Source organism: Loxodonta africana, chromosome 7 (genome assembly GCF_030014295.1).
Source record: "Loxodonta africana isolate mLoxAfr1 chromosome 7, mLoxAfr1.hap2, whole genome shotgun sequence".
Taxonomy (NCBI): domain Eukaryota; kingdom Metazoa; phylum Chordata; class Mammalia; order Proboscidea; family Elephantidae; genus Loxodonta; species Loxodonta africana.
This window is the reverse complement of record NC_087348.1, coordinates 74,132,675-74,152,692: the sequence shown is the minus strand read 5'-3', so window position 1 is coordinate 74,152,692 and position 20,018 is coordinate 74,132,675. Positions and strand designations below refer to the sequence as shown.

The following is a 20,018-nucleotide window of genomic DNA, read 5'->3' as shown; positions in this document are numbered from 1 at the left end:
CATTTTTTTTTTATCATTAGGATAAGAACATCCTGGCAAACAATGGAGAATGAAGGTTGGTATGTGAAGGGCAAATACTACCAAGAAGTAAAGAAAGGAGGAGGACTGTCCTGAATATAACACTTTAGGGCGGTATAATGGACACCAGACCAGGGGACAAGAGGCCTGTCTCCTAATCTAGCCTTACATTAATTCACTGTATGAACTTATATAAATTCAATTCCTCTCTGGACATGTTTCCTTTTCTTGTAAAAATAAGGGGGTTGGACTGGATGATCTCTAAAGTCTCTGCCAACGCTGACATTTTTATTAAACTATACACAGAAAGAAGGTGTAACAGATCTTCACACCAGGCCTTGACTTTGAGGAGTTCCAGGATAGGACACTGACAAAAAGGCTCTCTTGACTGATAAGTTAGATATCCTCAACATCCATATCAGAAAAAGAAAACAAAAGACATTGAAAATGGCTTGCTCCAAACACAGGACACTAGTACCACAGTTAAATCCAAATTCATTATTAAGACTATCTTCTTGCTGATATAAATCTATCTCATTGATCAAAAGAGTATAGAAACACATAATGAAAGCAAACTCCATGGCTCTGACATGCTCTATGGTTCAGAGAGCCTAGTGGCTTAATATTTAAAACATCCCAGAGCAAAGGCTTCATCGACCTGAAACAGTCTGCTTCAGATGATCACTCCAGTGGGTGATGGGAAAGCAGGGTGATGGAGTTCTCTCCAGTGGGGGATGGGAAAGCAGGGTGATGGAGTTCTCTCCAGTGGTGCAAAGGCTCTTACCTGAGGTGCTGAGGCTTCCTGATGTGAGTTTTCTCTGCCGGTTTTCCTGATAATGTAACAGGTGGGACCACAAAGCTGATTTCCCCTGGAACCAATGCAAGGGAGGAATATCTATCAGTTTAGATTTCAGAGGCTAAAGTATCCAGTGAATTAAGTCAGGAATAATTTGAACATACAGATACAGGGTTTTGCTAAGAAGTATCTATACTATTGCTTGTCTCAATGTACACCCAGATGCAATGTATACATATATATTCTTTTATTACAATCCAGGAGAAAAGTAAAGTAGAAAAGTAGAGAACAGACAAAGGAAACGGTCCCCGACTGGGAACAGGAAAGAGATGGTCAAAGAAAGCCTGGGAAAGGACCAAAGGATAAGAAAGAAAAAAACAAATGATCTGTCAACCCCTAAATGGTCTATCGGTTGAAGGTCGGCTTGGGCACAGCATGATGGTTTTGGGACAGAGGGGCTGCTATCCAGTCTAAGAGATTCTATAATAGCTCCTCAATGTCCTAAACCGCTTCTGCGCATTACTGCCCTTAGGCTAGGAAGAAGAATCATCACTCTGATGAGGATTTACTACTGAAGGTACAGTTGAAGAAGCCTGTAGGAAGGTAGGCTGGTACTTAACTGCAAGCCTGAGATATACTACAGTCAATATAATAGAACCTGGCATTTGAAAAAGTAACAGTGGCAGTTTAAACTATTTGAGACATGTAGTAATTTGTCATCTTGCCAAGGCACAAATCTGAATAGCATTTAGCTATTTCAAGTCTCACTCCATGAGTACTGTGCAATTCTTCAAAGCCAACAAGCTGATCAAACCAAGTACAGAAAGGCTCCTGAGTGAAAACGAGGGCATCGGTGGTTCAGTGGTAGAATTTCCCCTTCCATGCCGGAGACCCAGGTTCAGATCTGGGCCAATGCACCTCATATGCAGCCACCACTCGTCTATTAGTGGAGGCTTGCATGCTGCTATGATGCTGAACAGGTTTCAGCTGAGCTTAGAGACAAAACCGAATTAGAAAGAAGGGCCTAAAAATCTACTTCCAAAAATCAGCCAACGAAAACTCTATGGATCACAACGGTCAGATCTGCAACTGATCGTGGGGATGGTACAGGACCTGAGAGCATTTAGGTCCATGGTGCATGTGGTCGCAGTGAGACAGGCCAACTTGACAGCAACTAACAAGAACAGTAAGTGAAAACAGGAAGGCAGCTTGCTCAGCAGGGAGAGGCTAGACATTCATCACCTGTTTCACTTGTAACCCGTGACTCCAGATCCTTTCCAGGAGGTCACACAGGCTGGCGATCAAGGTGTTTTCTTCCACTCCAGTGATGTTAACCTCTCCATGTCCTAGCTCCACAGCCTCTCGGCCCATCTTCTCTACTAGCATCCTCTTGGTCTACAAAGAATCAGTCAGCAGGATTAGAAAACCACAGTGAGCAGGATCACATGTACCTGGAAAGAGTTATGGCAGCCTGCACAGCACATTCACCAGGCTGGGAGGGACAAGATGAATAAGCCTCAGGGAATAGTGTATTTTTATTCTCCATCATATAGGTCAGGTTTCTGGTAGAGTGCATTCTTTAAAAGTTTGGTTAAGAAGGTGATAAAACACAGCAATCACTGTATGACCCTGGGTAAGTGTATGACTCTGGATTCCATCTTTGCATTTATGAGACGAGAGAAATGAAAAAAAACCTTTGATCATGCTCACCTCTGACATCCTCTGACTCTTATTGCCTAATAAACCTTCAAGCATTTAATCTCAGAAAGATTTAATGTACCCATCAAGGGGATTAAAAAATTGAGGAGGAATAATTTACTTCTTGGTAAAAACTTTCAAATTTCCAGATGCTTACTGTAAAACCAAAACCAAAATTTAAAAGGGGGAAAAAAAAAAACACGTATTACATAATGACAATCAGCTTTTATTAAATACTATGTGCTACGCACTGCACTAAGCATGCAATATCTCATTTAAGCCTCCTATCAGCCCTCTAAGTATTGTTATCATTCCCACTTTACTGATAAGGAAATTGATGCAAGAGAGCTAAAATAACTTGCCCAAAATCATACACCAAAGTAGGAGTAAATCTGGCTTTTGAACCCAAATGTGCATGAATCTTAAGTCTAAAAAATTATTAGGTAAGGTTTAATCATGTTATAAATTTACAACATATAAAAACCTAAAAGGCAGGAGGGGAGGAGAATCACTCCTAATTTTACCTCTCAGAAGCAACAACTCTTAATGTATATTATTTTTAACTTTTCTATTTTGAAATACACATATTTCTATTTTGAAATACACAAACATATACATATATATTTTTATATATATATGTATGTATGTATATAAACTTTGCCATCGAGTTGATTCCAACTCATAATAATCGTATAGGACAGAGTCAAGCTGCCCCATAAGCTTTCCACGACTGTAATCTTTATGGAAACAGCCTGCCGCATCTTTTCTCCCATGGAGCAGCTGGTGGGTTCAAACCATTGAGCTTTTGGTTAGCAGCTGAGCACTTAACCAGTGCACCACCAGCACTCTTGGCACTATTATACTATTATAACCATCGCCCAGATTGAGAAATAAAATACTGACCATCTGTACCTTTCCAGAGCCCCATGCATCCTTCCACAATCACCTTCCCATTCTAGAAGTGATCACTATCCTGACTTACACTATAGAAAAGCAAGGAATTGCTCATCACCTATATCTGCATCCCTAAACAAAAGAGTTCCATTTTTCCTATATATTTTCTTTTGTGATTTGTTTTTTTCCTCAACTTTGTGAAATTCATCCATGTTGATGGGAATAGCTGTTGTCCATTTCTATTGTATGAATAAACAAAAAATTATTAATTCTCCTACTTATGTCCCTGGGTTTATAGTTTGGGGCTACTATAACAAAAATACTGCTGTGAACAACTTGTACAGATGTCCTGGGACATGCTGCAAAAGTTCTTCTAGAGAAATACCTAGGAAAAGAATTATTGCATAATGCTATGCTGTTTTCCAAAGTGGTCATACCAACTTATAAGAAACTTCCTGTTGCTCTATATGCTAACCAATACTTGATGGTGTTAGACTTAACTACCATATTTCTTCAATTCTGAGATGCACATTTTCCTACACGTTAACATCTCTGAAATTGGGATGCATCTCACAATCATTGTTGGCCTGGCAGAAGACACAAGGAAGTTGTTAAGGCCTGGGCATGCGTATGAAAACTTGAGAATGAATGTCAGCAGTTTGGGAAAAACCCCAAGGGCAACAGAAAAGCACTCTTTTCAGAAATACAGCATCACCAATGTTCTTGATGGCAGAAAGGACAATAATGTGTGGAAAATCACAGGTATCAAGGACTCAGAGTGAACTGACAGAAGCTTTTTTTTATTGACACCCAAATTCAAAATATCAGTACTGATATAGTAATCTAACTCTTAACAGCAATAATTTCTTCCACATGATGAAGTATATTTTATTTCATCCCGTAAATGAGCACCACTCAGAAACTGAGAAAGCAGGAAAAAAATTTTATCCTGTTGAGGAATAAACAGGACGTAGTTGAGACCAAGTTAGTTGAATGGCCCTATAAAGCATGTATATTGACTTAAAGTACTATTTTTATTAGAAAAGAAATTTAATCATAATTAAAACACTAAAAAATGAAGAATGACTATTTGTAGAATGGAGAAAAATATCCAAATAGCCCAAGCTTAAACTGAAAAACACAATTTGGTCTGGCACACAGCCTACTACATAAATTCTTGTTTTTAGACATAAGAAATCACTGTTGTCATCTTAGAGAGGCAAAAAATTTTCATACATGTAAGACTAATCTATTGAGATCGTTCAACTACAACGACTTCAAGTAAGTAAAGTATCTAAAACTAAAAACTGCATCTATCTCTGAGTTTTAAAGGATATCAAACAAATTAAGCTTACCCTCAATGGTATATTTTATTTAAAACAAATACACTTAATTCCAAGTTATCAGGATCTTAAAATTAGTACTATGCCATTATATTAACAGTATTAATGAAGAAAGAGTAGTTGGAGCCAGGTGCTGGTGTCACCCTGGCTGCCAAGAGAAACAGCACACATACAGAGGTGCCCACTGCTCACCTTGTTGCGACATTCCTTCAACAGGCCCTCCACAAACTTCCAGTTGGTTTGGGCGATGACTGATGGGGAAAGGTTGGACAATTTGGGCTGGCGGATGGTGCTGCCCATATTCCTGGCTTCCTGGATGTACTTCTACAGCAAACAGGGAAAAATCAAAGACCCTTTGTGTCCATGCACACAAACCACAGGTGAGCAGTACTAACGGGTGCCTGTAGAGGGCATCGTTACCCCACACTTTCTTAGTCTGTTTCCTGGGCTCAGATAGTTGGGAAGCAGAGTTTAAAATGTGACTCCTGTATCAAAGGTAAAACTGAAATGATAAAATGACTTCTATTTTCTCTGATGTAAAGCACCCCAAAGCACTGTAATCACTTTAACCTAATGATACAAGAGGCAAAAAACACACGGCTCCAGCATGTGCTCAGTGTGTGAACCCATTCAAAACTACAGTACTGTTGTTGAGAGAATCGCTTTTTTTCCACCAAGCCAGGAGGAACTTACCCCTCTGCCCATATCAAAGATAATCTACCATTTCCATCATAAAGGGTAATCTTGCTAAACTAAATCCATAGAACCCATTGCCGTCCAGTTGATTCTGACTCAGCGACCCTATAGGACAGGGTAGAACTACCCCACAGAGTTTCCAAGGAGCGCCTGGTGGATTCGAACTGCCGACTTTTTGGTTAGCAGCTGTAGCACTAAACCACTATGCCACCAGGGTTTCCTTAAGCCTGGAAAATAAGATGTCACACTTAAAACAACTGCATTTTCTGCTTTTCTACAATATGCTGGCAATTCAGTAACCCAGGTTTACAACTAACATTTTTATTCCCTTCCTCCATATTTATTCCAGTAGCAAAAATTGTCTATTCTACCTTCTGGTCTCTCAATTTGCCTTTTTTTCCAACTCTCAAGGTCAGGCAGAGGGGTTTAAGTTCCTCCCAGCTTGGAAAAAAATTATTTGCTCAACAGTACTGTCAGTTTTGAATGGGTTTGTACACTGAGCTATATACGTGCTGCAGCCATGTGTTTTTTGCTTCTTGTAGCATTAAAGGTTAAAGTAATTCCAGTGCTTTGGGATGCTTTACATCAGAGAAAACAGAATTCATTATATCATCTCAGTTTTCCTTTAGATACCAAAAAAACCAAACCCATTGCCCTTGAGTCGATTCCGACTCACGGTAACCCTATAGGGCAGGGTAGAACTGCCTCTTTGGGTTGCCAAGGAGTGCCTGGTGGATTCGAACTGCTGACCTTTTGGTTAGCAGCCATAGCTCTTAACCACTAAGCCACCAGGGTTTCTGAAGTACTGCTGCCTGCGCCTCCTACTAGCTAGCTATCTCCAGTATTTCCTTTCTCCAAAACATTCTAATCACAGCCTCCTTTACACAAAAACCACCAAGCTTTTAATCCTGACATTTCCTCTACTTTGAATGCTATTCCTTCTCTTTAACAATCCTATCCTTACTCAAGGCTTAAATAAGTGCTGGCTCCTCCTAACAGTCTTGTTTGGTCATTATTCCAGGCAGAACTGACCTCTCCTCGCTCTAATCCGTGATCAAACATTCGATTGCCTCTTTATGGCCCTTTCAAAAGACTCTTCTACTGAGGTTATCTGTGTACCTTACTTCCCTTCCCTAATAAACTGGAATTCTGTGAGGACAAGGCTATCTCTTTGCAATCCTTACATTTGTCATCTTCATATTTCAAAGTGCCTACCTAGTATACTGACTATACCCAAGAAAAATGTTCCATAAACACTGCTGAAAAAAGTAATATGGAATGAGATGGAAGATTCAAGGAAGGCTTTTAAAATAACATCAATAGCCAACACTCCCCTATACTACCCTCACAAAAAAACTCTAGGCACAACTTTATCCTGCAAATCAGCAGTTAAAAATTCATAAGCATACCTTGTAATTTTAATTTAGTCCTTTAAAAAACAGCAAAGGCAAAGTGCCTGACACATATAAAAACAATATGCTTTACTGGGTTTCATCTGTATAAAATGTAACTTGCAGGTCTTTTCTCAAAGAGAAGTTCCTGAAATAGGTTTGTGAAGGTGAGACCCCTTTTCACAACTTCTCTGCCATTAAGTAAGGCAGATTCTCTAACTTGAGGTTTATACTAGAAACTTTACTGGAAACGAGTTATGAGCTGAGAAACCAGGGCTTCAAACTGGTTTGTTCCAGTTCTGGTTCGAGCCCCTGCTGATAATTTTTTTTTAACGATCTGCACAACAGTATTTTTATCTTTTTTTAAATTGTATTTTAGATGAAGGTTTACAGAACAAATTAGTTTCTCATTACAGAGTTAACACACATATTGTTTTGTGACACTGGCTGCCAATCCCACAACATGTCAACACTCTCCCCTTCTCAACCTTAGATTCTTCATTACCAGCTTCCCTGTCCCCACCTGCCTTCTCATCCTTGCCCCCGAGCTGGTATGCCCATTTAATTTCATACTGTTTTATGGGCCTGTCTAATCTTTGGCTGAAAGGTGAACCTGAGGAGTGACTTCAGTATTGAGTTAAAGGGTTGTCCGGAGCCATACTCTCAGGGTTTCTCCAATCTCTTGTCAGACCAGTAAGTCTGGTCTTTTTTTCTGAGATGGAATTTTGTTCTACATTTTTCTCCAGCTCTGTCCAGGACCCTCTATTGTGATCCCTGTCAGAGCAGCTGGTGGTGGTAGCCAGGCACCATCTAGTTGTGCTGGACTCAGTCTGGTGGAGGCCGTGATAGTTGTGGTCCATTAGTCCTTTGGACTAATCTTTCCCTTGTGTCTTTGGTTTTCTTCATTCTGCCTTGTTCCAGATGGGATGGTACCAGTGGAGTAGCTTAGGTGGCTGTTCACAAGCCAGATGCTACTTACTGAAGTAGAATGTAGAACATTTTCTTTATAAATTATGTTATGCCAATTGAGCTAGATGTTTCCTGAGATCATGATCCCTAGTCCTCGGCCCAGTAATTTGGTCCCTCAGGGAGTATGGATGTTGTCTATGAAGCTTCCATGACCTTCCCCTGATCAAGTTGTGCTGAGTTCCCCAGAACTGTGTACTATCTTACCCTTCACCAAAGTTACCCCTTATCTATTGTCTAGTTAGTGTTTTTACCTCGACATCCTGCCCCTCCCTAGAAACCATCAAAGATTGTTTCTTCCTGTGTGTAAACCTTTTCAAGAGTTTTTAAAATAGTGGTTTCATACAGTATTTGTCCTTTTGTGATTGGCTTATTTCACTCAGCATAATGCCCTCCAGGTTCATCCATGTTGTGAGATGCTTTGCAGATTCATCATTGTTCTTTATTGTTGCATAGTATTCCATGTGTGCATGTACCACAGTTTGTTTTTCCAACTATTGATGGGTACTTGGGTTGTTGCCATCTTTTTGCTATTCTGAACAATGCTGCAACGAACATGGGTATGCACATGTCTATTCAAGTGACGGCTCTTATTCCTCTAGGATATATTCCTAGGAGTGGCACTGCTGGATCATATGGTATTTCTATTTCTACCTTTTCAACGAAGCACCATATTCTTTTTCAAAATGGCTGTACCATTTTACATGCCCACCAGCAGTGCGTAAGAGTTCCAAGCTCCCCACAGCCTCTCCAACATTTGCTATTTTCTGTTTTTTTTTTATTTATGCCAGTAATGCTGGGGTGAGATGGTATCTCATTATGGTTTTGTCTGCATTTCTCTAATGGTTAGTGATCACGAACATTTCCTCATGTGTCGTTTAGCTGTCTGAATGTCTTCTTTGATGGAGTGTCTGTTCATATCCTTTGCCCATTTTTTAATTGGATTATTTGTCTTTTTGTTGTAGAGGTGTTGGATTTGTCTACAGATTTTAGAAATTAGACCTTTGTCAGGTTTGTCATAGCCAAAAATTTTTTTCCAGTCTGTAGGTTCTCTTTTTACTCTTTTGGTAAAGCCTTTGATGAGCATAAGTGTTTAATTTTTAGGAGATGCCAGTTATCTAGCTTATCTTCTGGTGTTTGTTTATTGTTAGCTCTGAGTCGGAATCGACTGGAAGGGTGTGGGTATGGTTGAGAATCTGCATTTCTAACAAGTTCCCAGGTGATACTGATGCTGCAGGATAGGGACCAATTCTGAGACCCACTAGTAGACCAGTGGTTCCCAAAAATTTATTATACATAAGAATCACCTGGGGATCTTGTTTAACTGTAGATTCTGATTCAGTATATCTGGGGTGGAAATGCAAATTCTCAGCAGGGGATTGGTTTAAAGACCTGTGAGAAACTCAGCTTACAAACAATGAGGATTCAGGAAGTAAATGCAAGAATCCTCAATTCCCAGGCACCTGGTAATATTCCTCTCCTTTGGTCCTCTGTTTTAAATAAAAATATAGAAAAAGTAGGAAAAGGGTTGCACACCCACACATAACCAGGTTACAGACTCACGGCATTAACCAAAGTTCAGCTTTTTCCCCTTCTCTCTCCAAAAAAAGGCTAATCAATTTTAAAAGGACTCCCCAAAGTTTCAGACCCTTATCTTCTGAGGTTTCCATCACTCACACTCACACACACACCCCGCAAAGGATGACTGAATATCATGCATGAGCGAGTAAGGAAAGGACAGTGATAAGCTCTCTTCTAAGCACTGACTTATCATTCCTGAATAGAGGTGCAAATAGGCTCTGGTTTGGGAGAAGATCTAAAAGTTAGGTGCTAGCTGCCTCTTGCAAAATTTCCTAAATCCTGATTTGTCTTAACCCAAGCTCGGGTATCAGGCTTCAGGAACTAGCCTTACCAATATCCCTTCTTTATGGGGAAAGGTCATTGCTGGGACACTTAGATCAGGGGCCAAAGAAATGGGAAAGAGAAGGAAAGTATAGCATGATAACAGGGTCATTCCTGGTTATTATGTCATTGTCTTACCTCTCTCTGATCATTGTCTAAACGCAGGTGTTCTGTGTGCTGCTTCTGCCGATCCTTCCGCCTCCACTGGGCAGGGGCGTTCCTTTTTGTCCACCTGACAGAATCAAAGCAGGCAATTAAGACCCTCCCACTAAGAAGGTAAGGTCAATTGACAGGCGCATGCTTGAATGTCTAGGGGTCAATGTTAGGCAAGGGTACCACCAAGAAGTCACCAGACACAACACAGAGACCATGAGGAAGAGCAGCTTAAAGATCAGTGACTGAACAAAAAAGAGATAACTACCAAGGAAACACGGACATACCTCTCTTGAAACACCTATAAAATTTTCACATGCAAATCCAGAAACATACTCTTTCTATTCTATCTAGGCTTTGATACACTCCTCTCCAAAAGCAACTAAAACGGAGCGGCATCTCTGCTAAGTTATCTCCTTTGGTTCAGGCTCCAATTATTTCTACCACTGCTGACTGAAGGCACAATGCTAGCTAGGTACTGTAGGATATTCATTCAGTTGTGAGATGATTTTACCCCATCTGCAGCCTGGCTTTTTGAAGGTAATGGGCATGTGGAGCTATTCAAGTTTGCACAGTGGAGACAGGAGGTACAGATATTCTACCACCAGTTTTCTTGTTTGAACAAGGGAACAACCTGAATAGGTTGGGTCTTCTCCATATGTGCTTTACAAAATTCCGGGGTCTTCTGAGGATACTCCTTGGGCCCAGGCACTGGATGACCTTATCACTGGGGCTAGGAAGCTAGATCAAGGAATCCCTGGGGCTGACTCACTTGTTGCTGACTGGCCCAGTGGAAAGCACATCAGACTGCAACTTAGGGAAGAAGCCCGGCTCATACTTCCCTTGTCCAATCTTCATGTCGAGTAAATGGGGGTGAACTGCAGTATGGTCAATTTTTGCCAGACGCAGCTCAATTGCTTTCTCTGAATGAGAAGAAGAAAAACAAGTCATACGTTTCTTTCAAAGCTGGCTACTCTCCAATTCTTCAGACAAAGATTAGGCTGGACTATAAAACATAAAATAATACTCATGAAGAGTGTACTTCTTATCTCGAGTAGATACATAAGACTAAATGCCCAGCTCCTGTCCAGAGGCGAGATGAGAAGGCAGAAAGGGATTAGAGCTGGTTGAAGGAACACAGGAAACCTGGGGTGGAAAGTGTGCTGTCACATTACAGGGATAGCCACGAAGGTCACATAATAACATGTGTATAAATTTCTGTATGAGAAACTAACTTGAGCTGTAAACTCTCATCTAAAGCATAACAAAAAGTAAAAAAAAGCTGGCTACCCTTCTGCTTCAACCAAGAAGGAATAAAAAAGGCTGATTTACCCTCCTGCCTGAAACAACGAAAAAAAAAAAGACAAAATATTTGAAACAATGGTTTTCAAATAGTAGACATCAGGCAAAAGGGTAATGATCCCTGAGAGAAAGAAAACAAATGAGGTAACCCCTACAATTGCCCCAGCTAACTGCCTTAAGAGTTTTCAGGCTGCCTGCAGTGCAGGGAGGGGACACCCAGGTGGAGCCCAGCAGACTCCCTGAGTTAAGGAGACAAAGGTTAAGAGATCAAAGAGACCAATGCAGCTAGAATGAACAAGGCAGAGTACTAGAGAGGAAAGAGCTACCCAGAGAGTGAACCCGGATCTGCAAAGGGTCCCCCTTGAGTATTCAGTAGAGCAACTAATCAGTACAGGTATGAATTGGAACCAACCTGATGGCACCTAACAACAGGTAGGAAAACTACCTGAGTTCAGGGAAAGAACCATCTGAAAGGATTAGGGAAAAAAAAAAAAGTACACAGTGCTCATCCAGGGCTGGGAATAGCACCCATTCCCACTTGCCAGACTAGAAAACTTCATCATTTATGGGACATTAGGTAGAGTACTCAGAAGGGTCTGACCTCAGTTGTGCAAAATAATTAGCCATACACTAAAGGTCACTGTGGTCCCATTGAACAAATTCCAGAAGGAAAATCCAAAAGGATCAAGCTATTTCCAAGTAACTTAACTGCATCCCATAACAAAGACCAAATACTTATAGGAATACAAAAATATCTGGAATTCAAAAAGGTAAAATTTATGGTGTCTGGCATCCAAAGATTACCAGCCATGTCAAGAAGCAAGATAATATGACCCATGAGGCAAAAAATCAAATGAAACCAACCAAGAACTGACACAAATATTAGAATTAGTAAACAAGGATACTAATAGTTATTATAACCGTATTTCATAAATTAAAAAAAAAATTAGAGACATGGAAGACAAAAAAAAGACTCAAACTTTTAGAGGTAAAAGCCATAATGTCTGAGGAAGGGTAGGATGGAGGTGCTAAAAAGGGACAGGAAGAAGCTTTTGGAGGTGATAGATATGTTTGCTAATTCTTGATGTGGGTGCATGCATATGTCAAAACTTTAAATATCTGCACTTTATTGTATGTCAATTATACTTCAAAAATTAAAAAAAAAAAAAAAGCTGGTAACTCTCCTGGTGTTTTCTAGACCCAAGTGAAAATATCACAAATTTTGGGCCTTGCTATGTATCCTAGGTCAAGCCACCTTCTCGCTTTGGGCCTCCCTCACTCCCCCACCCCCACCCTTACTCTCATTCAACAGAATTTATTAAGTGTCTAAAATGTGCCACGTACTATTCTAGGACCTGTGGATAAAGTGGTGAACAAAAAAAAAACATCTTTCTCTGTAAAATTAGAGAGTGGGTAAAGTTGATCACCATCAAGCTCCCTTCTAATTGTAACATTTTTAAGGTTTCCAAAAAGATCCCTTTAGTTTTATTTTTACCATTGTTCAATCAGACTGGTTCTATAAACTGAGGTACCCATGTGGGACGGAGTGAGGTAACTGAACTACTCCTCCAGGCTAGGGACCTGAGGCCAGTGGGAAGCACCCTGCTCTAGCAGACCTGGAGTACACACCTCTGGTGCATACCTAAGGGATAATACCAACAGCAAAAATGTTCCTATGATTCCTGAGAGCAGACCATAAAGTTACCTGAAGGCTCTCTGTCACTCATTTTTTTTGGAACAAGCCATACAGAAGTGGGTTAGTAAACCCTTTCTTCCATATCCCAAATCCTACATTCTAACAGGTCCAGGAGACCACATATCCTGGGCACAACTGAGACCAGAATACCAAATAGCTATTCTGTGGTGCACAACAAATGGATTACAGATGCCCTTGTGGCAGATGGGCCAGGCCTGGAGCGACCAGTCCCTTTAGCTCTGTAGTCTCCAGCTTTAAGCAGACTCCTCTTATGGTGAAATGAGCTCCTTTATGTGGCTTTTTGCCTTGGTTCTTTGGAAAAACAGCTTGGGAGGCTTTCCCCCCTAAACCCCGAAGAATTATACCTTTGCCCTACTTCTTTGCAGAAACTACTTCAGGGACTTTGCAGGTTGCTTTCTACCCCCAAAGGGTTGTTACTTCTGCCCAGGGAAGAAGCCAGTCTCTGCTACAGAAAATGTTACTTTTGTACAAGACCTGAGTTGACTGACATCTCACAGGCTTGCGACTTCCCCAAAATGACTGGCTGGGCCACAATCTTGCAAGGGATTCATCAATTTACTATTCAAATAGTGACTTGAAAATCTACCCGATAGGACTAGCTGACTTGCAGTCCACCAAGGGGATTGCCAGTTTGTGATCCTGCTGGGATCAAACTTTGCTTCTTATCTTGAATATGAACACAAAGCCTCTTGCAACAATGAGGCTACACACATGAAGACAAAAGCCAACATGCTAAGGATATTTGAGTCAAAAGATAGAATCTCGTTTCCTGTTTACATTTGTTGAGGAGCTGAGCCAACACCAGTAACCACCAATTCTGCACTTCTTGAAAACTGGAGGAACATAAACCCATACTTGTTTAACCCACTGCTGATTAGAGTTCTCTATTACAGCAGGACCTATTCCTAACTGATACATCTTTACTAATGAGAAGTTTGTCAGGCAAAAAGGCAGAAAAGAACGTTTCAAGCAATAGGAACAAATTATGCAAAGGCAGAGACAGAGAAAGAAGCTGGCACGTTTAGGAACAGAGACATGTTAATGACATAATCCAAGAGAGATGAATGAACAGCTCCAAAGAGGCCTTACCTGCATCATCCACAGTGGTACACTTCTGGTACATGGACGTACGAAGAGTGGGTGTCCGAACATTCAATAGCCTGATCTTGTCTACTCGAGAATCAAATACCCGGAGCACGGGGTCTTTGTCATCATCGTCATGACACATAATTTTATTGTCAATGAAAGAAGCAAACATCTGGGTTTCCAGGAATCTTGAGAGGAAGGGCAGGTAGGGCTCAGGCTGATCTGATAGAAAAGATGCCTAATGGGACCAAGAGGAAACAGTCATCGACAGGGAGCAAGGAAGACAGTATGTCAGCCTTGACCAGCAAGGCCAATATGCCCAAGGGATCCAGTAGGTTAATTCTCCTCTGAAGTTTCTTAAGTCTTTATGAAAAACAAACAGCAAAATTCCTTCTTTCTTTTAACACTCATACAATTTCAAATACCCTAAAACTTTGGCGCACTAGCCCAACTCACCCAGGTAACTTAACCCAGTTAACCCAACCAGTCAACTATCCCAGAATCCTAATGTTCAACCTGCATGTGCATCTTTATCTTAAGAGAGAGCTCTCAAACTGGCAAGCGGCAGCAAATACACATACACCACCCCCCACCACCCACCCCTTGCCCCTGACTCAGGATGCAGCAGCAACCACATGTGCAAACATACCTGCTCACCTCTCACGTCCCCCTCCCCAACCCGAAGAGTGGTACACATACCTGCCTACCACCTACCCCGGGCCCCCAACCTGGTGAGCAGCTACGACCATGCAACACGCATCTGCCCACCCACCACCCACCCACTCCAACCCAGCAAGCAGTGATGACCACACCTCTCGCTCACCCACCACACCCACACCTGCTACCCCATTCACTCAGTGACTACCACCACCCGCTCCTGTGCCACTGGATAGATGATAAACGGTGGCTAACACCCACCCAGCCCACCCTCAGCTGCCCTGCACAACCAGCAAATAGAGACCTGTGCTCACACTCCCAGCCACTGCTCCACCCACCCAGAAAAAAGTGGTATGCACTCTAGTGTTGCCAAACTAATGACCAAAGTTGTATGCCTCCCACACCTGCCTGGATATATCAAAACAAAACAAAAAATCATCAGGATGAAGCAAACAAACATACAATCATCAAATAAATAACATCTTAATGCCTCAAAAACAACAGACAATATCAAATCACATAAAGAAGTAGGACAAGATTGCTCAAGCAAGTGACCAAAATAAAGGGCCAGGAAACGTTCTTGAGGAAGAAATGGTAATGGAATAGAAATGGAAATAACGAATTCAAAAGACTTATATATAACACCCCTGCCAAGAGATCAAGGAAAACACAGACAAAACTCTAGAAGGGTTCGGGAAAACAATACAAGAAAAAAATGATGAAATAGACATTTAGAAACCATAAAAAAAAAAAAAAAAAAAACAGCATCTAGAAATCCAGATGACTAACAATAAAATTTCAGTAAGAGGTAACTCAACTGAGGGACACAGGAGTAGGACTGAATCAATGAAAGAGAGAATCAGCAAAATAGAGGACCAACTCCTTGATACTAATTTATCTGAGGAACATTCAGAAAAAAAGAATGAAGAAAAGTTAAGAAGGTCTAAGACAGTCAGTTATAGAGAGGAATAATTTACGCATAATCAGAATTCCAGAACAGGAGACCAAAAAAAAAAAAAAAATTATAGAGTAAATATTTGAAAATTTGCTGGCAGAAAATATCCCTAATATCATGAAAGATGAGAAAAGGCTCGATGAACACCATACAGGATAGACTCCAAAAGAAAGTCACCAAGACATTTCATAATCAAACCTGTCAAAACCAAAGACGAAGTGATCAGAGCAGCTTGGGAAAAAGGAACTGTCACCTACAAAGGGGAACCATTAAAACTAAACTCTGAGTTTCCAGCAGAAACCATGTTGGCAAGAAGGCAATGGGATGACATATATAAAATGCTGAAAGAAAAATACTGCCAACAGAGAATTATATATTCAGCAAAACTGTCTTTTAAATACAATGGTGAAACTAGGACATTTCCAGATAAACAGAAATTAAGACAATTTGTAAAAGAGACATCAACCTTGTAAGAAATATTAAAGGGGCAAAAGTAAAGAACAACAATGAATCTGTGAAGCATCTCGTAACATGGATGAATCTGGAAGACATGATGCTGAATAAAATAAGTCAATCACAAAACGACAAATGCTGTATGAGACCACTACTGTAAATATTCATGAAAAAGTTTACATACAAAGTGAATCTTTGATGGTTAGGAGGGAGTGAAGGGGTAGGGATGGAAAACACTTAATAGATAAGTCGCAACTTTGGTGAAGGGTAATACAGTACACAATACTGGGAAGCCAGCACAACCTGTACAAGGCAAGGTCATGGTGGCTCCATAGACTCCCTGAGGGACAAAATTGCTGGGCTGAGGGCTGTGGGGACCATGATCTCGGGGATTAGCTAGCTCAACTAGCAAAACAGTTTATAAAGAATATGTTCTACACTCTACTTTGGTGAGTAGTATCTGGGGTCTTAAAAGCCTGTGAGCAGCCATCTAGGACACTTCACTGGTCTCACCCCCTCGGGAGCAAGGAAGAATGAAGAAAACTAGAGACACAAGGGAAAGGTTGGTCCAAAGGACTAATGGACCACATCTACCGTGGCCTCCACCAGAATGAGTCCAGTACAACACAATGGTGCCTGGCTACCACCACTGACTGCTCTAACAGGGATCACAATAGAGGGTCCCAGAGAGAGCTGGAAAAAAATGTAGAACAAAATTCTAACTCAAAAACAAAGACCAGACTCGCTGGCCTAACAGAGACTGGAGAAACCTTGAGAGTATGGCCTCCGGACACTCTTTCAGCTCAGTGGTGAGGTCACTCCTGAGGTTCACCCTTCAGCCAAAGACTGAACAGACTCGTGGAACAAAACAAAACTAAAAGGGCACACCAGCCCTAGGGCAGGGACTGGAAGGCAGGAGGGAATGAGAACGCTGGTAATCAGGAACCCAGGGTTGAGAAGGGAGAGTGTTGACATGTCGTAGGGTTGTTAACCAATGTCATAGAACAATATGTGTACTAATTGTTTGATAAGAAACTAGTTCATTCTGTAAACCTTCATTTAAAGTACAATAAAAAATAGATACATGAAAAAATATATATATAAAGGGAGTGCTTCTGACAGAGAACAACAGCAGACAAAAACCTGAGATTAAGATACATGACATCATACAGATAGATACCAACAAAGAATTTACAAAAAATAAAATAAAGCTACAAGACTGAAAACAAGGAACAAGAGACATCGATCTGTATAAATGGTAACAACTTCAAAATAAAAAGGGAGAATAAATGGTGTAGCTACAGAACTTCCATATGGGAAGGAAGTCAAGGCAATATCAAGACATAATAGACTGTTTTAAACTTAGTAAGATAAAGGTAAATTTCGGGGTAACCACAAAGAAAATTTATAAACCTACTCACCAAAATGAAAAAGTAGAAAACCATGAAGTCTTAGTAAACACAAAATCAACAACAACAAAGGAAATGAAAAGAAAATCCACGAACAAAAAGAACTAAGTAGAGAAAAGTAAGCAGAACAAAGAAACCATTACCACCACAAAAAAAAAGCACAACAAAATGACAGCAGTAAATTTGTACCTATCGGTAATCACACTGAATGTAAATGGGTTAAATTCACCAGTCAAGAGACAGTAACAGAATGGATTAAAAAAAATTCCATCAATATGTTGCCTATAAGAGACACATCTTAGCCACAAGGATAAAAATAAGCTAAAAATCCAAGATGGAAAAAAAATATATCAAGTAAGCAGTAATGAAAAAAGAGCAGGAGTGGCAATAGTAATCTCTGATACAATAGACTTCAATGCAAAATCCAACATAAGAGACAAGGAAGGGCACTACATAATGATTAAAGGGTCAATCCACCAAGAGGACATAATCATAGTATTTACGCACCCAACGACAGAGCTCCAAAATACGTAAAACAAACTCTAACAGAATTGAAGAGAAATAAACAATTCTACAGTAACAGTAAGAGACTTTAACAAACCACTTTCAATGAAGCGCAGAACAAGTAGAAAGAAACTCAACAAAAATACAGAAGATTTAAACCTCACAATCAAGCAACTCGACCTCACAGACATATACAGAACACTCCACCCAACAGCAGCACAGCACACATTCTTGTCCAATGCACATGGATCATTCTCCAGAACAGACCATATTTTAGGCCACAAAGTAAGCCTCAATAAATTAAAAAATATAAAAATAACACAAAGCATCTTCTCGGATCATGCTATAAAATTAGAAACCAATAACAGGAACAATAAGGAAAAAAAAAAACAAATACACGGAAACTGACACCTTGCTTAAAAACCACTGGGTAATAGAAGAAATTTAAAATTAAATTAAAAAATTCCTAGAATCAAATGAGAATGAAAACACAACATACCAAAACCATTAGAACACAACAAAATCAGTGCTCAGAGGTCAATTTATAGAAATAAAAACACATATCAAAAAAGTAGGGGGAGTTTGCTGTCATATTATGAGGACTGCAACCAGTGTCACATAACAGTATATGCATAATTTTTTGTTATGAGAAGTTAACTTGAGCTATAAACTGTCACCTAAAGCACAATTAAAAAAAAAAAAAAATGTAGAGCCAAAAATCAATACCTTAAGCCTGCAACTTGAACAAAAAGAAAAAGAGCAGCAAAAGAACATCACAGCTGCCAGAAGAAAGAAAATAATAAAAATTAGAGCAGAAATCAATGAATCAGAAAATGAAAAAACAACTGAAAGAATCAACAAGACTAGAAGTTGGTTCTTTGAAAAGATTAATAGTATTAAAAAACCACTGGCCAAATTTGAAAATCTAGAAGAAATGGGTATCTTTCTACAAACGCACTACCTACTCAAACTAACACAAACTGAGGTAGAAAATCTGAAGAGACTCATGACAAAAGAAGAAATTGAAGAGGTCATAAAAAAAAATTCCCAACAACAAAAAAAAGCCCTGGCCCAGATGGCTTCACTGGGGAATTCTACCAAACATTCAGAGAAGAGTTGGCACAATACAATTCAAACTATTCCAGAACACAGAAAAGGAAGGAATACTACCAAATTCTTTCTATCAACCCGGCATAACCCTCATACTAAAACCAGGAAAAGATACCACTAAAAAAGAAAATTACAGACCAATATTCACAATGAAGATAGATACAAAAATCTTCAACAAAATTCTACCCAACAGAATTCAACAGCATAGCAGAAAAAAATACTACATCATGACCAAGTGAGATTTATACCAGATATACAAGGATGGTTCAACATTAGAAAATCAATCAACGTAATCCACCACATAAATAAAACAAAAAAGAATCACATGATCATCTCAATCAATGTAGAAAAGGCATTTGATGAAGTCCAACACTTTTCTTGATACAAACTCAACAAAATAGGAATAGAAGGGAAATTCCTCAATATAATTAAGGGCATATACACAAAAACAACAGCCAACATTATTCTAAATGGAGAGAGACTGAAAGCATTCCCCTTGAGAATGGGAACCAAACAAGGATGCCCTTTATCACCACTCTTATTCAGTATCATACTGGAAGTTCTAGCTAAAACAAAAAGGCATGAAAGGAAAATAAAGAACATAAAAATTGATAAGGAAAAGTAAAACTATCTCTATTCTTAGATGATATGATCTTACACACAGAAAATCCCAGAGACTCTACAAGAAAGCTACTGGAACTAATAGAAGAACTCAGCAAAGTGACTGGGCACAAGATCAACAAACAAAAATCAGTTGAATTCCTCTATCTATACCAACAAAGAGAACTCCAAAAAGGAAATCAGGGAAACAATACCATTTACAATAGCCCTCAGAAAGATAAAATACTTAGGAATAAATCTAACTAGAGGTGTAAAAGTCTTATACAAAGAAAACTACAAAACACTACTGCAAGAAACCGAAAGAGACCTACATAAATTGAAAACCGTACCGTGCTCATGGATAGAAA

General features: G+C 39.9%; 1 protein-coding gene across 7 annotated transcripts in view; it reads right to left on the bottom strand.

The window, feature by feature from the left end:
• The window catches only part of DENND5A (DENN domain containing 5A), a 111,348-nt gene that overhangs the window by 20,686 nt on the left and 70,644 nt on the right, over positions 1-20,018 (bottom strand). For all 7 annotated transcript variants that reach the window (XM_064288457.1, XM_064288454.1, XM_064288458.1 and 4 more), the window contains exons 8-13: positions 13,966-14,200; positions 10,630-10,780; positions 9,843-9,936; positions 4,942-5,073; positions 2,057-2,209; positions 803-887 (exon numbers count right to left, since the gene is read on the bottom strand). In XM_064288457.1, the coding sequence (XP_064144527.1) occupies positions 803-887; positions 2,057-2,209; positions 4,942-5,073; positions 9,843-9,936; positions 10,630-10,780; positions 13,966-14,200 (850 nt within the window). The remainder of the gene's footprint in view (positions 1-802; positions 888-2,056; positions 2,210-4,941; positions 5,074-9,842; positions 9,937-10,629; positions 10,781-13,965; positions 14,201-20,018) is intronic.